This window comes from Indicator indicator, chromosome 8 (assembly GCF_027791375.1).
Source record: "Indicator indicator isolate 239-I01 chromosome 8, UM_Iind_1.1, whole genome shotgun sequence".
NCBI lineage: Eukaryota > Metazoa > Chordata > Aves > Piciformes > Indicatoridae > Indicator > Indicator indicator.
In genome coordinates this window covers 25,274,734-25,294,669 of record NC_072017.1, presented here as the reverse complement: position 1 = coordinate 25,294,669, position 19,936 = coordinate 25,274,734, and the positions used below count along the sequence as shown (strand labels likewise).

At 49.8% G+C, this 19,936-nt stretch overlaps 1 protein-coding gene across 1 annotated transcript; it reads left to right on the top strand.

Moving 5' to 3' along the window:
• Positions 1-364: 364 nt before the first annotated feature.
• Positions 365-19,819, top strand: IGFBP7 (insulin like growth factor binding protein 7). Its single transcript, XM_054382954.1, has 7 exons — positions 365-451; positions 3,095-3,205; positions 3,310-3,952; positions 15,831-15,940; positions 17,454-17,570; positions 18,345-18,471; positions 19,782-19,819. The coding sequence occupies exons 1-7, from the start codon at positions 365-367 to the stop codon at positions 19,799-19,801; spliced, it is 1,215 nt and encodes a 404-aa protein (XP_054238929.1). The 3' UTR covers positions 19,802-19,819.
• Positions 19,820-19,936: the final 117 nt, after the last annotated feature.

Here is a 19,936-nt window from a genome sequence, read left to right as displayed (position 1 = left end):
CACGGATCCCTGCCCGCCCACGCACGGAGGGTGCCGCAGGGTCTCACCGCCGAGCGAGATGTGCACGGCTCAGGCGGCGGATCCGTTCTCGGCCAGGAGGCTCCCATCCCCGGCAGGGCTCTAGAAGCTCCTGCCACCCTCCCGATTGCTCCGTCTCCGCCTGTCGGTACCTTCCGTGCCTCGCCTGCTCCCCTGACCCCGCCGCTGCCGCTGCCGCTGCCGCCGCCGCCGTCCCGCCGCCATTCCCCGTTCGCCGGCCGCCCTACAGCTCAGTAGCAGCCGGGACAGCACAAGGGCAGGGCCGGGAACGCCCCACCCCGGCGGGGAAACGAAAACGAAACTCGGCGGGTGCCGCGGCACCGGGATGCGGCGCGGGCGGGTCCACGATCCCCGACGTCTGCGAGTCCAACGGTGGCAAACTCTGACCCAGCCGGGTGACGCCAAGCGGCAAGTGAAATGCCCTGTTTGAAAATGCATCAACATCCAAAAGCCTCGTGTTTCCGTTCTCGCATCTCTTCCATCATCTGCTTCACGGAGCCTGTCGGCTTCCCCCCAGGAAAGGCCATCCACCCTGCCCCTTCTCCGACATTTTCTTACTGGAGGGTTGCAATTGCCGTGCGAGTGAAAACACTTGAGTGAATGTATAGGTTATAGTGATGCTGTTTCAGTTGGAGTTAAATATACTACACTGGTCTTCTAAGGAGGACCATTGATCGGTGGCTTTATGGTACAAAGCTATTTATTTTGAATAAACAACGCATGCCTCGCTAGCAACCATGTCCTTGAAGAGCAGCCGACAGACTGATGACGCCTAGCCGGTGCTGGAATTTCCCAGCAAGAAGACACCAAGGACATCACATATCATAAAGACTTTAAGAAGCAAGAACTTCTTGTCCGCCAAGGAAGCTTTTATCTGTAAACTGTGAAGATGTAAACCACTTGCAATGTATGTTCCTAACGAGTGAACTTTGCTCCTTAACATATAATGCTAAAACACACACCCCCATGAGCTGAGAAGCCCGTTACCTACAAGACCACCCCTCTCAAGAGCATGTGCTAGTAGTTTTGTAGGTAGTGTTGCTTTAATTGAATGCAAAGCAGCTGTAAACCAATTAGGTAGATGGTGATAAGAAATTGTACAGAATGCATGGGGAGTTTTGGGGAGGGGTGGGCAACCCCTAGCATCCAAACTGGTACAACTTTGTTAATAAATCAATACCACAGCTCTGTGTGTATACTGCCTGTTGCAGAGCGGGTGAAAGAATCCATTTTTTTGGACAATACATGCATGATGATGAAATAAGGGATACTGATGTGAAGGATGAAACGGATCAAAACACACTACAGTATTTTCATTGTATTCCTCCTAGCTTCCACTGATTAATCAAATTCAACACACTGAAGAAAATGCTATGTTCTTGAATACTCAGCACAGATTTTGGTGGAACACTCTACAGAAGTCTCAAGAAGCACAACACAAATCTCCAGTTTATACTGGCATTCACTGAAATGCAGTGGAAATTTTGTTACAGAGGCACTAGGAATATTTAGTGCAATACAAAAAGGAACACAGAGACCCCTGGAGTGAAGACAAAAGTATATGCAGGAGCAGTGGAAGCAAAGGAAAGTAAACTGGGAACATACAGTAATTAACTTCTTTCCAGGGAAGAGCAACCCAGCCTATCTTTCCCAGCCACTTCCCCACACATACTATGGGTACCTTATCTTCTACAGCACACAGGAAAGTCTGGATACAAAGAAATACTGAACTAGAGCTGTAAGGCCAAAGCACAAGCTATGAAGAGACACTAGAGGTCCGTCTGCACCAAAACATGAACCTCCTTGGAAGGAAAAACTGTGCTCCAGGCAGAGGCAAAGGCACTTCCCTGTTTGGCACAGAGTATGGATTCAATGGAAGGAAAGACATTGATGTCCTTCTTCCTTTCAGAGCTACATTTTTCTCTTCTGCTAAATGTACTGCTGACAACAACTTTGTGTCAGAAAGGCTTGCTCTGGTAAGCTGCTGCAGGTTCTTCAAACCCAGGAGGAATCAAGGCTTGTGACAATCTGACCAAAAGGAATCTGGGGGCCTGTGAAGGAGATGGCAACTTGGAGGAGGTTGAATACAAAGATGAAATTGGTTTCCACAGCTAACTCAGGTTTTGACAGGTGTGTCTGTCCATACATTGGCCATTTCACCCCATTACATCACTTCTGTAATGACTTACCCTTACAAAAACCCTAGCCAAACAAAAAACCTCCATGTATCAAACACTTGGGAGTTTGGTGTAGTGCTTCCTAGGAAGGGCAGACTTTCTCTCAAGGTAACAGAATGGAACACTTCCAGAGTGAGGCAAACAGAGAAATCCAAGGAAATGTATGCAGAGTCCGTGATGTCCCAAGAGGAATGTTCCATGGTGGGCCCCAGAGAGTTGAAGAGGCATGAGGTGGGAGTCCATTCTCACAGTGTTGGCATAACACTGAACAGGCATAAGCAGGTCAATCCTTCCCGAGCAGGTTTGGGTGAGTGGGGAACTTGCAGTCCCTCTCTTCTGGCCTGTCTGACTTATGGCCATGGTTGCCCTATATGAGAACAGACATCGTGACCTAGGGGCTCAGCTGCTGCTAACCCATACTGGGCAGTGCGGCATTCCCCAGTTTTACAGCATGGGACACGAACTACTTCCATCCTTCTCCACCCCAGAGTACCAAAGCCCTTCTTCATCTCACAGTGCCAAAGTAGTGCCCACCACACAGGCTTCGGCAGGAGCAGGGCTGAGCAGCATTTGGCCTGGACTCCCCTGCACCAGCTGAAGCCCTTGCAGAGCATAGCCAGATGCAAGTGGAGGGAACAAGGGCAAGGGCAGAAAGGAGCACCCTTTGCCACTCCACTGCCCTCTGTCAAGGGGTTTAACAGCACCATGATGCTTTGGGGTGCTGCACTTGCAGGGCACCATCCTTACATACTCAAGCAGCATCCCCCAGTTTCTCAGCCCCCACCCTCAGCCCCTCAGAGGCCCCTTAGGAGCCAGATCAGGGCAGGTACCAGAAGCCGGGATGAAAGAGGGCAGTGGGCAACACTTTTGTCCCGGAGGTGCGCAAAGGCCACTCGCCGGATCTCCTTTTCACTATCGCCTCCACTCCCGCAGGAAACCCACCGGCTCGGGCTCACTGGGGCCTCTGCAACTTCCCGCAGCTGATGGCTGTGAGCTGAGCACAGGCAGGAGGCAAGAGGGGAGACCAAGGGGATGCCAAGGCTGAAGGACAGCCAGGCCAGTACACCGAGGGGGCAAAGTCGGCACTGCGGAGGGTGCCGGCGGCCACGGGAGGGCGGCGACGCCCCGCTGCTGTGGCGGGGGCCGTGGCCGTGGCCGGGGCTGGGCCGGCGTCGCCGGGGAGGGGTTTCCCCTGTCGCGGCTTAAGCGCCTGCCGGGGGCGAGCAGCGCCTTGCCACTGTGCCACCGTGCCGCCATGCCGCTCTCCGTGCTGCTGCTGCGGCTGTTGCTGCCGCTGCTGGCGGCGCTGGCACTGCCCGCGCCGGCGGTGGCGGCGGCCGGGGGCTGCGGACCCTGCGAGCCGTCGCGGTGCCCGGCGTTGCCGCCGCGGGGCTGCCCGCTGGGCCGGGTGCGGGACGCCTGCGGGTGTTGTTGGCAGTGCGGCCGCGGCGAGGGTGAGGCGTGCGGCGGCGGCGGCGCCGCGGGCGGGCGCTGCGCCCCTGGCCTCGAGTGCGTGAAAAGTCGCCAACGCCGCAAGGCCAAGGGTGGCCCGGCCCCTGGACCCCTCTCCGCCGCCGGCCTGCCCGGTGTGTGCCTCTGCAAGAGCCGCTACCCAGTGTGCGGTAGCGACGGGCTCACCTACAGCAGCGGCTGCCAGCTCCGCGCCGCCAGCCTGCGCGCCCAGAGCCGCGGGGAGCCCGCAATCAGCCAGCGCAGCAAGGGATCCTGCGAGCAAGGTGCGGGGCGCCGGCGGGAGGGCGGTGGCGGCAGCGCTCGGGGCAGCGCTCGGGGCCGGGTGGGGCGGGCCGGCGGCGGGAGCTGCTGGGGAAGGTGAGGTGTTTGGCTGTTGCTACCTCACTTCGCGGGGGAAAGGCTATTCTCGAGTGCGGCTCGTGCTGTTTCATCACATCAGGGTGCGTATTTCTAAAGGCGAGATGACTTCAAAACCACCTTAAATGGACTTAAGAGTCTCAGTCAGATGATGCCGCCTGAACTTGGAGGAAGACTTTAGACCAACCCCAGAAATGCAAGGAAACTGAACCACTCTCTTTTGGCTTCCAGCCGTGCTGGAGCGACACGTCCCTGCTTCTCATACTTTGTCTGCAGTTTGCAACTTGGGATGCTGTGACATGGGACTAAAGGGGAGAGCTTGGCAGAGGGAGATTGCAGACAGAAAAGGAAATGATTAAATGGATGTGAAAGCCACAGAATTTTAGAGCCAAAATCCACAGGCTTGCCGTGGTTGGAAGGGAAAACAATCAGTGACTTCGCTCTGACCTGTAGATAGTGGTTTGCACTTGCAGCATTTACAAGGAGGATGTCTCATCTTCCGAAGCTTTTACTTGGGGATAGTGATCAAGGAAGAAATTCTTCTGTTGTGAAGGCTTTATTAGAAATCCTGGCTTCTGAGCGTGGGTTTCACTGGGAGGGAGGGAGAGAGGGAGGGGTGGGACACAGCGCACAAGCTATTTACTGAAGGTCTCAAGGACATATTCACTGTGCCAGTGTCATTTTGGTGGAGGCGTGTTTTCACAAACACAGTATGCATAGGGTCACAACCTCCACCTCCTCCTTCTCTTTCTTCCCATAACTGAGGCCAAGTATGTCTTACAAAAATGTTTTTGAAACTCCTAGAGAAAGCACGAAAGGCTGGGTAAGTATTGGGCTATGCATTTTGATACCATCCATTAAATGCCCTTTGCGGCTTTTCACAAACCTTGTGCAAAACGTCAGGCTTATATATTAGCCAGAAACATCATGATAATGTTAACTCCTGGAGGAAGGGGGCTCCAGCCATCAGGCTAAGGTGGGATGAGATGAGAATGGCCTCTGTCCAGGCCTCCATCTAGTATTTAGGAGTCTTTCCTGGTGGGGAGGACTCAAGAGCAGGTAACAGTGATTCTGAAAATGGGTGATGCTTCTTAGCCCTGCCAGCCCACAGCAAGTGAGCAGATAGCTGAAAGATGTCTCAGGTCACACTTCAGATGTGTACTTGAGAAGATGGCTGCATTCTTACTTGTCTTGTCCAAAGTCACGTGCAGGTTCATGGCAAAACAAGTACTGATATATCATAAGCTACTTCCTCAACCCTTCTCTACACTGCCCTGTGTCTGCCCCAGTCTGAATGCTGGCTTGACCTGGTGAAGATTCAACAGAAAATTTGATGAAGCCAAAGAAAATGCAAGCTACTAGGCAGGATAATGGGAGGCCACCGACCTACTAGCCTCAAACTTTCTACATCCTTTGGTCATCACAGTAGCAGCTTTGAAGATGGTCACAGTGTGGGACAGCTATTCCATGCATAAAATGCATCCCTTCCTTGGAGAAGGTCTTTTTGGGTGTGTAGATGTGCAGCAAGATACCCTTGCAAGCTGATATCTCTTACCCAAGAACTTTGCTGGAGCATGTGGTGCTGAGCCACTGGCAAAATGTCTCCTCCTCGGTTGCTCTGGGGACCCACTTTTCTTTTGGCTCCTGCTTCTGGAGAGCTCTGACCCAGCATCTTGGGGAAGGGAGCAAGAGGGATATGAGCTGCTCAGCAGTGATGTCGCAACTGACTCTTCTGAGATTTCCTTCAGCTGCATGAATCTTCCTTGTGCTGTGGACCTTCTTGTGATATGCATCACTCACAGATGAGGCAGGGACTCAGCCCACACACATGGTAAACATCTGGAAGCATTCCTATAGCACTCAGGGCCTCCTAGTAGTTAGAGCTGTGGGGTGGGGAGAGGAGTTGTAATCTCCACACAGATTTCCAAGCAATTACAGGAGAGGATGTCCATCCCATCAGCCTTACAGGGCAGAGCCTCTTTCAGTATCTTTCCAGACAGGAGACAGCACTCTTCTGGGTTTCCTAAATTCTGTAGGAATCAAAGAGTAGAAGTTCTGACTTTTGTCATATCACAAATAGATGTGATCTCCTCGAGGAACTGTCTAGGGTGGGATTCTGCACAGAGAGACTATAGGCAGGATCCTGCCTGGACCAGTCATTTGTGTGACAGCGTTTGCACAGAAAGAAGACCTCAGGGATCTGGGGACTTGGGCTTTCTGCTCATGGTAGATGAGCTCTGAGGTGTCCACACATACTGCAGTCTTACCAGGACTGCATCCTTTAGGTCCAAGAGCAATCAGTCTTTCAAATCTGATAAAAACATGTTTCCAGCAGTGGGTCCTAACTATGTTTGATGACTTTTAACTTTTTTTTTTTTTTTTTTAATTGAGTGGAACTGGAGAGGGAGGGCTTTCCAGTTCTGTATATCCTGTTTGAATTCTGGTGCTCAGGAAAAGGGAATGCAGAGTGGCAGCTGACATTGGTCTTTGCTGTCATAGGCAGGAAGGGCAGCAGCTGGAGATGGGGCATCCATCAGAAGAAGGGAATGCCTCTGGGAACAGTATTGGTAGATGCTGGTCCTCACCCACTCTTGCACTAACGCATGCTTGGTGTGGCAGGGCAGGAGACGGGACCTGGGCATATGCAAATGGGCTGACAGTTTGTTTCTCGATCCCTGTCACTGTGCTCATCAAGGTGGGAATGAGGCTTGCCACAGCCACCTCTTCTTCTGCCTTGAAATACATGCTTCAGACAGACGTCAACCACAAGCAATTAAAGGCGGGCTCCTACTCTTTGGTTAACTAGGGCTGCATTTCATACTCTCTCTCTCACCTTGTCTGCCTCTCCACACATCCCAAATACTCAAAGGGTCTGGGGGAGGTGTCCCTGCTGGCAGAGAGTCATAGGGAATACCATGACTGAGTATGGTACGAGTAAAGCCACTTGGAAACAAAGCATCAGCTGCATAAGGCTTAACATGCAAAATACTCATTGAGACACACACCTTTGTCCACCGTAGATATATTTCCAAGGAACTAGAGGTTCATTGAAAGTAAATTTGACAAAGCTAACCAAATGGATGCCAAGTTGAGCTTTCTGTATTCAGCACAGTGCCCATCCCAGGGTTTTGCGTGCAATGCAGTTTTTGCTTGTTAAGAGATACTGCTCAACGACTGGAAAAAAACATGGATGTCTCTTTGTTGTTAAATAGCAAAAGGAAGCAGCCGGTTCCTGGCCCTACATAATTTGCCTTGACCTTGTCCTTGAGTTTCTCATTCTGCTGCTTGTTTCCCAGACCTCTTGGATCTGATGCCTGTGTTCTTTGTATAAAAATAGTGAAGCCATTCAGAAAAAGGTATTTCCGTTGCAGCCAAAACTTCCTGCTGGAGGGCAAAAGAAGACACAGCTGAGAAGAATTTTAGAGGGTGGAAATAGCCTTTGCTATACCTGCACTTGGCAGGTATGGGGATCCAGCCAGTCCTTCCTGGAGTGGGTTGTGCCTGAACAGAGCTGTTGGGATCATCTGGAAAGAGGAACTCAGCTTGATTCCCAACTCCTTGAGGCTGCTTGGCTGCTGTCAGTGCGGTGTCAGCAGGGGATGGCAAAGCTGTCTGGGTTGCTCTAGGGGAGCAGGCAGCAACACCATGGGGCTCCTTTCTAGCTGGGCTTGTGCTGTGCCTTCACATCTACACTCACAGCTGGCTCTGGGTTTGCCCTGCTCCCTGCCAGGGAACCACCACCTTCACCCCGCAGCTACCCTTATGCCCCAGCAGCCTCTTTGTAGCTCATCTCAGTGCTGAGGCGGTGAAGTTTTCCAGCTGCTTTCCAGCATTACCTTTAAATGGATTGGCCCCCTGCATTCTGCCTGTGAATATGTGTAGTTATGCTTATGCCTGCTGCCATCTCTTTCAGGCAGAGCAGGCCCAGAGACAAAGCAGAAGCCTGACAGTGGGGCAGATACCTGGTCAGGGTACCACCTCTGGTGGTCCCTTCAGCTGCCATGACAGCTGCTTTCTGCCCCTGCTGTCACCCAGCTATGCACAGATGTTCAAAAGAGCCTCTTGTGGAGCTAGTGGCTTCAGTAATTTAGGCTGAAATTAAGTTTGCAATGCATACAAAGGCTGTTTATAGCCAGCTAGGACCTGGGACAGGAGGACCATAGTACTGCTGCCATGCAGAACCAACTGGCATAAAGAATTAGGCTTGCGTGGCTCAGCTCAAGCCAGGCAGAACAACCTCAAAGCACCAACCCCCCTCAAAAATCTAGCAGGATTTTTAGCATGATGAGATCTCTGAGCTGAAAAATGCCAGGCACAGGCTTGTCTCACCAGGGCAAGAAGGGACGAATACCTCTGAATCTCTCTTATCTACCAGCAAATACCTGCTTCAGGGCACACGTTGTGGCTGCTGGAAATACTGCTGAAGTTGCTTCATTGCAGCTCAAAGGTCTTATGGTTTGAAGTCCCTGACACTTATTCCATCACGGTTGGGGTCTTCAGGTTGTTTTGCTCTTGTCAGTTGAAGCTTTGTCCTTAGTGGAAGCCAAGTGCCTGTTCTTGCTTAAATACACTGTACAACAAAGCAGCTCTTGACAGATTCCAGAGGACAATGTCTTACTCTCCAGGCAACTAGTTCTCCTTTGTACCTACCTACAAAGACCTCCCAGAGGTAGAAACTCAGGGCCTCTCTGGGTGAAGAGTAGATTTGCTGGCTTGGTGAGCAGCCTGCTTTATTTCTGTTTAGCTGAACATGGCTGGAATTTCCGTGTCTCCATGAAAGTCTTTTTGCAGGACTGAAAATGTGGAGGGGCTTGCCTTGTGATGACAAGGGCTCAACACCTGGCAGGACCATCCCACAGGCTGCAGAGCTTATGAAAAGCATGACCAGGAGAGAGATTCTTTCAAAGCTGACTGTAACCAGCACTAAACTTGCCTAAATCTCTCTCACCAGCAAAGATATCCCAAACACTGGAGCTGAGCTGTGCCCCCAGAGGGGCATAATTGGCTTTCCAGAAGCCCAGACAGCATCCCTTCTAGAAAAATTTTTGCCGAGGTGTCGCCTGCCAGCTCTGTTTCTCAGGAAAAGGTGGGTGCAAGGTTTCTTGGCTGTCCACAGGGCTTAAAAAATGGGCTGGCAGACATAAGATTGTGACTGCCAGACTGGTGGAGACTAACAACCAGTGTCAAGTACCGCCCCTGCCCTCCCTCCCCCCAGATTCCTGCCACTTTACTCCAGCAATAATTTTGCTTTGCTTGTGCCTCACCTGTGCTGCAAACAAACAGGGGCTGCGTTCCCACAGGTCAGTTTCAAAACAAGAAACATAAATTACGTCTGCTGGTTCATTCCATGCAAATTCAGCTCTTGAGGCTTTTACAGAAATATTTTAGTTTAAAGGGTGGTTTGTTTGTGGTTTCTGTTTATTTGCTTTGGTTGGTTGGTTTGGGTTTGGGTTTGTTTGGTTGGTTGGTTTGTTTTTGTTTGTAAATCCCCTGCCAGAATAGAGCAGAGACAGGGTTTGGGGGGAAATTTTCTGGGAGATGGCAGACTGCTGTTATAACTCTCATTGCCTCATTTTCTCCTGATACAGCTGCCTTAAATTTAAAGGCTCCCATATTTTCTAGACACAAGAGAGCATAGTTCCTATCCAATCACATTTTTCAAGAAACTTTTCTGTATTTGTGTTTTTTTAGTTAACAAGTAGCTTAGATTCCTTTAGTTCTTTCCTTCCCTTCTTTGTTGGATTTTAAGGGACTTAAAAGAATATCCACATTTTATGAGTGCTTTTTTATTTGTTTGTGAAAGAAGGATTTAGACAAGTTTTTGCTAAGTCATTTGTGGTTGGAAACAAGCTGAATTCCCTAATTCTCCTGGGAAGCTGATTTTGGACTCTCCATCAGCTGGGAGTGAGGGTATGCAGCAGTGGCCTGCTTCCTGCTTTCTCTTACCTCTTTCTCTTACCAGGTGTGGCATTTGCAGGTACATTTTGTTCACCTTTTTGAGCTGTGTCCAGAGAGTCCACAGCAGAGCAGAGCAGAGCTGTGCTGGTGTATGTGGGGGTTACACCTGTTGTTTTAGACCATGGGTTGCTTTCAGATGGAGCATGGTGTGGGGATGTAATATTTTTCAGTGTGGTGCTTTTCCAGCACACAGTGCACTGGGATTTTGAGACAGAGTTTCTAGAGCTGAAGCTTTATGCTGGTATTTTTTAAGTTCATCTGTAACTTTGGGGTTTTCCACTGTTGTAGGATAGGTCATAAAACCCTCCTTAAAAGGCATTTAGGTATTTGAAAAGGTTTTGGTTCATTGGAGCTTGAGTTTTTATGTTTGCTGTGCTAAAATCTTATTAGGAAGGCTGTTTAATGTATTACTTGGCAGCTCAGTCTTGAAGAGCACCAGTCTGCTTGGGGAGTGTTCAAACACCTCTAGTGCCCAAGAGGATCCTATATTTTACCTGTGTCGTCATTCTCAGTTGTCATAGCATATCCAAAATCACTAGGAAGGAATGATTACAGATCAGCAAATTCCTCCCCATGTTTGTTTTTTCTGTTGCTGAAAAGGCATGCTGTGTTTAAAAAAATGTGTTTAATCCTTTGTAGGGCTAAGGTTGATTGAGGTTCATATTAAACAGGAGATTACCACATAACAAGTCTAATCAGGTCAGACTTTTGAAAGCTCTGCTTGCTTTTCTATGTATAAATGCTGCCATGCCTTGTTTCTGTGCCTCCCACCACAAGCTTTTCACATTCTTTCCAGGCTTTAGCTCCTGGTAGTCTTTGTGCCATAATGAGAGTTTTCTTAGTGAAACTGAGCCAAGTTCACACAAAGAGGGGAGGTGGCAGCTGGGAGGTTTCTTGAGCTGGCTTCTCTGAGAGGTCCAAGATAAAAAAACAACCAACCAAACAAATGAGCATCCAGATATGACTGGGGAAGGGCAAGCTGTCTGCAGAAAGCTTCTGCCTATTTGACCCTGGGGATACCATACCTCAGAGTGATGAAAAAAAGGGAGGTGAGGAAAAAGGGCAGAACAATGGGAAAAGGCAAGAGAGAGGTTGGTTCATGGCAGTTCACAGTCAAGGACCGTGTCATCTCCATTCAGAGGGTTTGCTCTTTTCTTCTTTGGCTGTTTCCAGAGGCAAGTGTGGTTATAAGCCTGCAGTTGAGCCTCAGAACAGCTTCAGCCACATTTCCCTTTCTATTGGCCCAGCTTTGGAAATCCGATTGTGTTGAGGATGCTGCAGAGTGAGTCAGAGCACTGAGCTGGGCACAGGGCATGCAGAGGCACAGCCTCTGCTCTGGTCACAGTGCTGGGGCCAGCACAGCCCCATCCTGCCTGCTAGGTACAGAAGAAAGGGAATCTGGCGTCTCCTTTGGTCTGGATGTCTCTGAACTTCCTTTTGTAACTCAGTCTTTTCAAGACCAGGTTTGTAAATCTTCCAGAAAACAGCAGGCAGCCTTGGGAATGAGGAAGGCCAGAAGCTGCTTGTGCTTCCCCTCTGCCGCTGCTTCTTGCAGAGCACTGACCTGGGAGGGAGCAGCTGAGGCTGTGCCAGCTAGAATGAGTAGATGCTGCTTACAGAAGGTTTCCCCTTCTCCATATAAAGAGATTTTGAAGGGAAATTACTTTCCCAGAAATTTAGGAGACTGGAGTGGGTCTATTTTCAGACTTGCAAGGGCCTGTGAGGGTGAACAATGTCTAGCTTTGGTTTTGATTTGCTGTCTTAAGGGGAATGTTCTCGGTCTGTGTTTCACGCAAGGCTGCTCAGGAGAGCTGGCTGGGAACCAAGCTGACACCCACGCAAGCCTCAGGATGTGATCCACAGCTTCATGTGTTCATGGTCAGGACTTCCCATGCACACCTAAGCATGAGGCCATGCCCCAGTGCTCAATGTCGAGCTTGGTTTTGACTCTGGTGACCTACCTGTGACCCCCTTGACTTTAGCAAAGTTGTTGCTCAGCAGGCAGGTAGGCTGGGAGATGTCAGACCTCTGCCTGCTGTGGCTAAGCAGAGAAAAGGTGCCTGGCACAGGATGGCTGTCAGGAACAGAAGCCATATGATAGCCTCATCAAAGAAGTCACAGGCTCTGCTACATGCTGCTGTGGCAGAAAAGCAACTAGATAACAGCAGTGGGAACTCCTCTCCAGCTGCTGCTTTTGACATAACATAGACTGTCAGCTCCCTGTGATCTGCAGAGAAAACAGCCCCCACGCTTTAGGCTCCTCTCTTGGGGTGAATGAGCTCACTGGCGCTGGATATAAGCCCCTTCCCGGGCCACGGAGAGCTACTTGTCTTGTGAACAATGGGCAGAGCAGGGAGGAAATGCCTGAAGTGCCTGCAGAAAGCAGCTGATCTCCATCAGCAGCCTGTGCTGTCCTCTTGGCCGAGCAGCTCCTGCACCTTCATGGCAAGTACAAACAGGGAGCATCCAGTACATCCACAGTGCCCCTGCCTGCTTCCCTGCAGGAGAGCAGAGACCTCTCAGCCACACTGATGGTGGTGACCATTTTCATCAGCAGGTGTAACCTGCAGCAAGGTCTCTAGGAGACAGGTGGTAAGATGAGGGCCAGGGGTCTCCATGCTGGCAGAAATCAATTCATTAGTTGTATATGAGACTGCTTTGAGGGACTGTGGGAGAGAGCATGAGCGGGACTAAAACAGGCAGTTGGCATGGTGGCTGCCATGCACCTGGATGTCAACTTGATGTGGCCTGTCGTGATTTGACTTCAAATCTGCTGACTTCTTGGCATTTCTCATTTATTTTTAGCAGAGGAAGAAGCCCAGCTCTAGAGTTTTGGCTGTCTGGATTTAAGTCAAATATCCCAAGAGACCACACTGACTCTTCCCATGACACTGCTGCATCTCTGGGGATGTGGGGATGTGTATTCCCCCTCCTGGCCTCAGGCTGTGCCGGATAGAGGAGCAGGCCTGTGAATGCTCCCAGTTCATTTTGCAGCCAAAGGCAGAGTCTCACATTCCTCCTGGTTAGATCAGGATGTACCTCCCAAGCTCAGCTCAGGGCTGCCTTGCAATGGCCAGGCTCTCACTGTGCCAAGCCAGCTGGAGCTGTGCTGTGAAGCTGTGCAGGCAATTTCACTTTCCAAGGAAGACAAACAATTTCTCCTTGCCTGGGAGGTGGTTAGAAATTGCCTCTCTTTTACCCTGTCAGCAGAAATATCCTTGTGTGATCTGCTTCTAGCAGGGCGAGCAAACATCCACAGGTGGAGAATGTCCTGGCCCTTGACACAAGGAGAAGCTCTGGCAGTCAAGAGACACCTCAGGAGGTGGATTTAGCAGTGCCTTGAATGTTGCCAGCTCCCAACTGGGGAAGACTTGATCCAGCTCCTGGAAGAGCGTAATGGTTCCTTAAAATCCACGTGGCTTTTAATGTAAGAATTGGGATCTCTGCTTTTCTGCAGCGGAAGATAATGGGATATGGTTGTAATTTCAGGGCAGCTGTGTTTCTCCTGCCTCATAGAGAACCTCTGTCACCAGTGATAAAGAAGACAGTGTCATGCAGGCGCCAAGTGTAGCTCTGCCTCTCAGGGGCAGGCCCCCAGGTTTGCGTGTGGGTTTGCATGGCTGAGCAGGAGGAAGCAGCAGCAGACTAGGCTGGATGCACATCTCTTGGGGTGAGCTGAGCTGCCTGGGGACATCCAGAACCCACCAGAGCTGCCAAGCCCCTTATTATCCCTATTGTTCAAGGGACACTAGAAAAAGAACAACAGGGCTGTGCAGGAAATGGAACAGCCGTGCTGGGGAAGAGCAGCAGAGTGCATGACCTGAGGTGGCCCCCTCATGGGGATGGCAATACCCTGTGCTGGCCACAGCTGCTCAGGGACTGGGCAGTGCTGCGGGCAGGGAGGCTGAGCTCCATGGATCACCACACTGTACTATGTTCTCGTTGTACTCAAGAGAACAGCCTCCACTGGGGTGTTGCCTGGAGTGCAGAACTGGACATGATCTGGAGGTATGGATCTGCTCTGGGCCACCTAGGAAAAGGATAACTCCAGCACTCTTCCATTTGGGAAAGGGTGCTCTGACTCCAACACACCCCTCTCCTGGCCAGTGCACAGGAATCAATTAAAGCAGCACCACAGCTAACAGGGTAAGCCATGTAATGAAACCCTGCTTAAATCCTCTTCTCAGCTGAGGGACTCATTTCTGTGCAGATCAGGAGCAACTAGGTTGTGATGTCTACCAGGAAACAAGCCCTGAACCATTGTCTAGCTTTAAAAACTATCCTGCTTCTACACAGCTACCTGCTGTTAAAACCAGGACTGAGCTATCCCTGTAACAGACAATCTGGTTTGCAGCAACCCCAGTTTCTTAGCAGCTTCCCATCAGCAAGCTGTGTACTTCCTGGACAGAGAAGTCTTGGATAAGAGCAAACACTTCCCTGAGATGACATCGGCTGCTCAGGACTGAGGAGCCACCTTGGTATCCGTTGGGCTAAGACAGGGATGGCTGATGTCCTCCAGCTGATGATACCAGTTTGGATCTGCCCCAGGTCTCAAGGATGAAAAAAGACACTAACTTTCTGCTGGAAGATGGTGGTGTAGTGGGATGCTCCTGAAACCTGCTTCTGACAGCCTGCAAGAGAGCTGCAGGGCAGAGGTCCATGCATGTTCAGGACCCCAGGAGCATCAAGACCCGAATCTGCCCCTCTTTTATGAGGTAGGAATGAGCCATGCTCTGTGAGCCAGCATACCCAGGGCCTTCAGTCAGGATCGCTCTGGAATCTTGTTTGCATAGTAAATGTCATCTTCTGCTGGAACCTAATGGAACCTTCAGCTTCCTGTTGCTGCCTGCATCTTCAGAGCAGATGGGGAAAAGCTACTGTGTTCTTCACACTATCAATAAGTGGAAATAAACACTATGTGCTCCTTTGGTCTGCACTTCCTGTTGCGGGGAATTAATAGCTGCATTCTGCAAAACAACCCAACTAATGGGGGATTGAACAGAAAAGACCGTTCTTCCCTTCCTGGGATATGGGTTATGTCTCCAACATTTCCCAGCCTGAGGGGTAAACATCTCCAGCCAGATCTGCAAAATAGCTCCTCTCCCATCTGATTTTGGAAACAACTTCCAGTTTAACCAGAGTGGAGCTCTCTGGGGAAAAATGGAGTCCTACATTCACTTGGTCCCTTCCCAGATACCCCCAAGGAGAGATCTGCAACCCTCCAGCTAGCCAGTTTTGGCCAAATATTTCACACAGGTAAAACATGAGCAGCATAACATTGAATTCTGACAGCCAGCTGACATGGGCTTTGCTGCAGATTAAAATCATGCTGGGAAAAAAAAGGATGCTGCAAAGCTGGCCAAGTTTTCCATGGCATGGGAGCATGAACGGGATCCACCCTGTTTCCTGGGGAGTCCTTTTGTCCATGTGTCAAGTGTCAGCAATACATTTAGTGGCAACATGGTGAGCGGAGGCAACAGTTTGTAAAGTTCTGCTCAGTCCCTGAGATAACAGACCACAAACACAATCTTACCTCTAATCTCAGTCTTCTGAGTAGATGGATGGATCACCTGAAGTGCTGAACACTTGCGTTTTCATCTGGGGTGTGTGCCCATCAGCCTGAACAGCTTAAGGTCAGATGCATGTATAGCCCTGGAGAGGGAAGCACTGTGATGTGGGATCAGTCCAGCTGGCTTTGCTCCAAGCAAGGACACCCCTCACGTTATCCTCAAAACCCATCAGAAGTGATTGGTCCCACTTAAAAAGCCAGGAGGGAGACAGGCTTGCAGTCACTCAGTGCTCAGGAGCATTTCTTTCTCTTTGCAGGACCCTCCATTGTGACCCCTCCTAAGGACATCTGGAACGTGACAGGAGCACAGATCTACCTGAGCTGTGAAGTCATGGGCATCCCAACCCCTGTCCTCATCTGGAACAAGGTAAGGGCCTTGCAAAGAGCTCTTAGAACACAGAAAACCTGAGGCAGCTGAGATTGCCTGGTAAGCATCAAGGCCATAGCTGATGCCTCCTTAGAAACACACATCTTTGGTGAGTTCTCCCATTGTGCAGTTCTGTCCACCCCCCAACATCTGGATTTGCTTAGTCTATGCATTGCTTATTCTAAACTCCCTTGATCCTAAGGCAGAAAAGGACTTGTGTTTCTCTTTGGTAGTGCCTGGGATTCTGAGCACGCAGGGAATGTCCCTTGACCTGCTGTCACCCTGCTGGTAGCAGTGACTCTGAGGTGGCTAGACACGGCTCACCTATGTCAGGCACAGGAACTACATGAGGCAGTTATCTCTGGAAGCTGTCAGCATGATGATTTTTGGCAGTGCACTGGTAGCACCTGGCTTAGGGCAAGGGCCAATGCTCAGTAGAGAGGATTAAGCTGTAGGGCCGAGAGCCACTGCTTGGCCCCTGTACCTTCTTCATGTGCCACACATTTGGGGATGCTTGGGAGGAGTCTTAAAATTAAGCTGAAACAATACCAGCTTGAGAATACTGCAGAGAACAAAACTAGATAGGCCCAGAGTGCTTTGTTCAGAGACAGCAAACTCTGTTCTTAGGAATCCCAGAGCAGAGTGCTGGGTGAGCAGGCAATGTAGGCGAGTTGAACCAGGCAGCATTTTGTGGTTGTTTACAAGCAGACACTATGTTTACACTGACTGTCCCTGCTGCCCTGCTGTGCTTTTCCTTATGGCTGAGAGGCTGCTTGACCTGCTGATAACAAGGGCTGAGCACCACTTATCCCATGCTGTGCTCTGTACTGGAATACACAGTCCTGGGGAGTGACTGCACTGCTGCTCCCTCGTGGATGCTGGGCCCGCCAGGAGGGACTCCCTGGTTTGCAGCAGTAGAAACCTGCAGGGCTGTTGCTTAACTCTTGAGCAGAGGATGGGTCATACAAGGAGAGTCCATTCCAGGAGCAACATTCCTGATTGTCAGGAAAGTTGTGGGGGAGCTTCTCCAAACAAGGACAACAGCCAGCTCTTGTTGTCCACCAAGTCTCAAAGCAGAAGGCAGCTCTGCTCCAGCCTGCAGACCTGGATTGATGTATGGCTAGGAGCAGCTGTAGGTAGCCACATGCTCCTTGTTTAGTACAAGCATCATTTGATGGGACAGCCACACCACTGGGAACATGTACATCAGTTCTGCGAGACCATTGGTGCAGGGCATGTTTGCCTAGCACCATCCACAGTGGAAAGTTGTGCTGCTTTATCCACTCCTGCTGAGGTAAGGGGGAAGTGGTCTCAGATGCTGAGGTGATGGGGTAGTAGGGCTGCAGCACAGAGAGCATAAGGTGAAATGCTGACACCAGAAAAAAAAGCTGCTACCGCACAAAGCCCATTCATGTAAAACCATTGTTGATCCTGTCTTTGTGTGGGTATAGTCCTAGTAGTTCCAGCATAAATAAGATCCAACATTCTTACATCTTTCTGCCCTTCTATTTAGATAATTCGGGGACAGTATGGTGTCCAGAGGATGGAGCTTTTGCCTGGGGACCGGGAAAACTTGGCTATCCAGACCCGAGGGGGCCCTGAGAAACACGAAGTGACTGGCTGGGTGCTCGTAAGTACTTTGTGTAACTTTTCACCTGTCTAGCATGCAGCAGAAGCATGTGTTGTATGATCAGAGAAGGCAAGACTTAAATAAAAGTTCTTTCTCTATGTCCTTTCTTCCTGTTGCCATTAGTAGGAAGGAGACGCTTTCCTGTCTAGGAAGGAATCCGTACAGAGGCAGGGTATCCTTAAGACCCACCCACAACTAAGGAGCCCTTGTAGATCTGGCAAAAGTACCTGTCCACAGCACCTGCCTGAGAACAACTCAGAGCAGAAGCCATCAGCTGCGAGCCACAGAAGCTGGCAGCAGGGTAGCACAGCTTAGGGTGCTAGTTCCCACACCACTTGCAGAAGCAGAGGTAGAAAAAAAGGGGAGGGAGGGGTTCGAGCTGATGATTTTGCTGAACTGATTGCAAAAAGGTTTTCTCCTCTTGCCTCTGTCTCGTTTCCAAGCATGCGGTGGACTGACACATCTCCAAACTAAGCAAACAGTAAAATAAAAGGAGAGAGTGCATTACAGCAGAGAAGAAAGCTACACTGACCCCTGGAAGCATGTGCTTGTCCCAAACCTTAATGGAGAGAGCCACCACAATCTGAATCAGACTATTCAGAACAGACAGAGGAAAATCACACAGTGTGGTTCCCTAAGGTTTAACTGCTACTTAATGTACTCTGTTCAGCTCAATACATCTCAAGCAATTAACATGTGATGTAAGATACCTTAAAGCAGATTCACTCTACCTATGCATAGGGTACTTATTGTGGGATGTGTTTCTTCCTCTAGATATCTCCTCTGAGTAAAGAGGATGCTGGAGAGTATGAGTGCCATGCATCAAATGCCAAAGGAGAGGCAACAGCTTCTGCAAAAATCCATGTTGTGGAAACTCTGCATGAAATAGCCCTGACCAAAGGTAGGTAGTGTGGCTGAACACTCAGGAGCTCTTTCAGTTCTGTGATACAGAATGACCACCTCTCTTTAATGCTTTCTGGGGAAGAAAAAAAAAGCACAGCAGAAATGCCAGTTTAACATGCAGCTTTTACTGGGTTTGGCAAAACAAGCTGGAGAAGTGGGCCCATGTGAACCTCATGCAATTCAACAGGGCCAAGTGCAAGGTCCTGTACCTTGGGTCAGGGCAATCCCTGGTAGCAGTACGGGCTGGGGGATGCAGTCCCTGCAAATGGCAAGAGTGCCAAACAGCAGGCCTTTGGGCAGGACCTGAAGCCTTTACCCTCCAGCCCTCAACCACTTTTCAAACCTACGTCCCTTGCCAGGCTACATGCAAACCTGATGGCAAACCAATCACCTCCATTCCAGCTGCATGGAGGATGGCTTAGTACCAAGGTCACATGTGCTTTTCAGTAATTCCAGAGAGCTGGAACAGTAACTGTAACCATGTTAGAGGTAGAAGCACTGGGAACAAAGCACCTACTCAGAGAGTATAGCGTTGCTCCAATCCACTTTTGGACATAATCCTGTTGTAATCCCAGTAGCATTATCTGAATGGACTAATCTTGATTTTCTTTATCCTTGTATCTCTGAATAACTGGAAGACTTCCTTTAGAAAAATATTAAGAGCACCTCACACTGAAGTAAGAGCATAAAGTGAATCCCAGTATCACTTATGCATAGAAGCCTTGCTAAAGGTCTTAGCTGCTCTTTAATTCCTTTTCAAACATTTTATTTATGATGAGAATGAAACTGAGTTTTACCAAGTTGCGCCAGCAGCAGCACACTTATGCTCCAGAACAGATGTTCACTCCTCCTCTCACAGTAAGGGCTGCAAGGTCGCAGTACATGTATTGCCTCATGGTTTACTGCTTACACACGTCACACCTTACAGCTGTTTCTTTTCAGCTGTAGGAAAGCTCTCCAGTTAAGCATGCTGTAGCTCAGCAACAGCTTAGCAGTCCACAATTACTTAAAGGAAAGCGATAACGTTAATAGAACAAACTGTCAGAGCTAACAAGCTTCTCCATAGCTACACACCACTCAGTCAGGAACTCTGCCTGTGTGTCAAGGTGATCTCAGCACAGAAAAATGCCATCTCTTACCATCACCCCTGTAGCCCTGCAGTAGGGAAAGAAAAAGGAAGGAGGGGTCGGGTCTGAGCTGCCAGGCCTTGTCCTCAGCTAAGCCATCAGAAAACTCACTGTGCTACTGCCCAAATGATATTACCCCTCAGAAGAGTATAAAGCATAATGTGTTTTTGTTTCTCCACAGATGATGGTGCAGAGCTGTGATGTGGTGTGAGAATTTTCACTCAAGCACAGTTTAAAATTAATACTTTGGAAAGCAGCAACCTCTGGCTTTTTCTAGCTCACTAATCATTGCCTCTTAACTCCCTATTCTTTGATTACCAATTTGCTTGCACACTT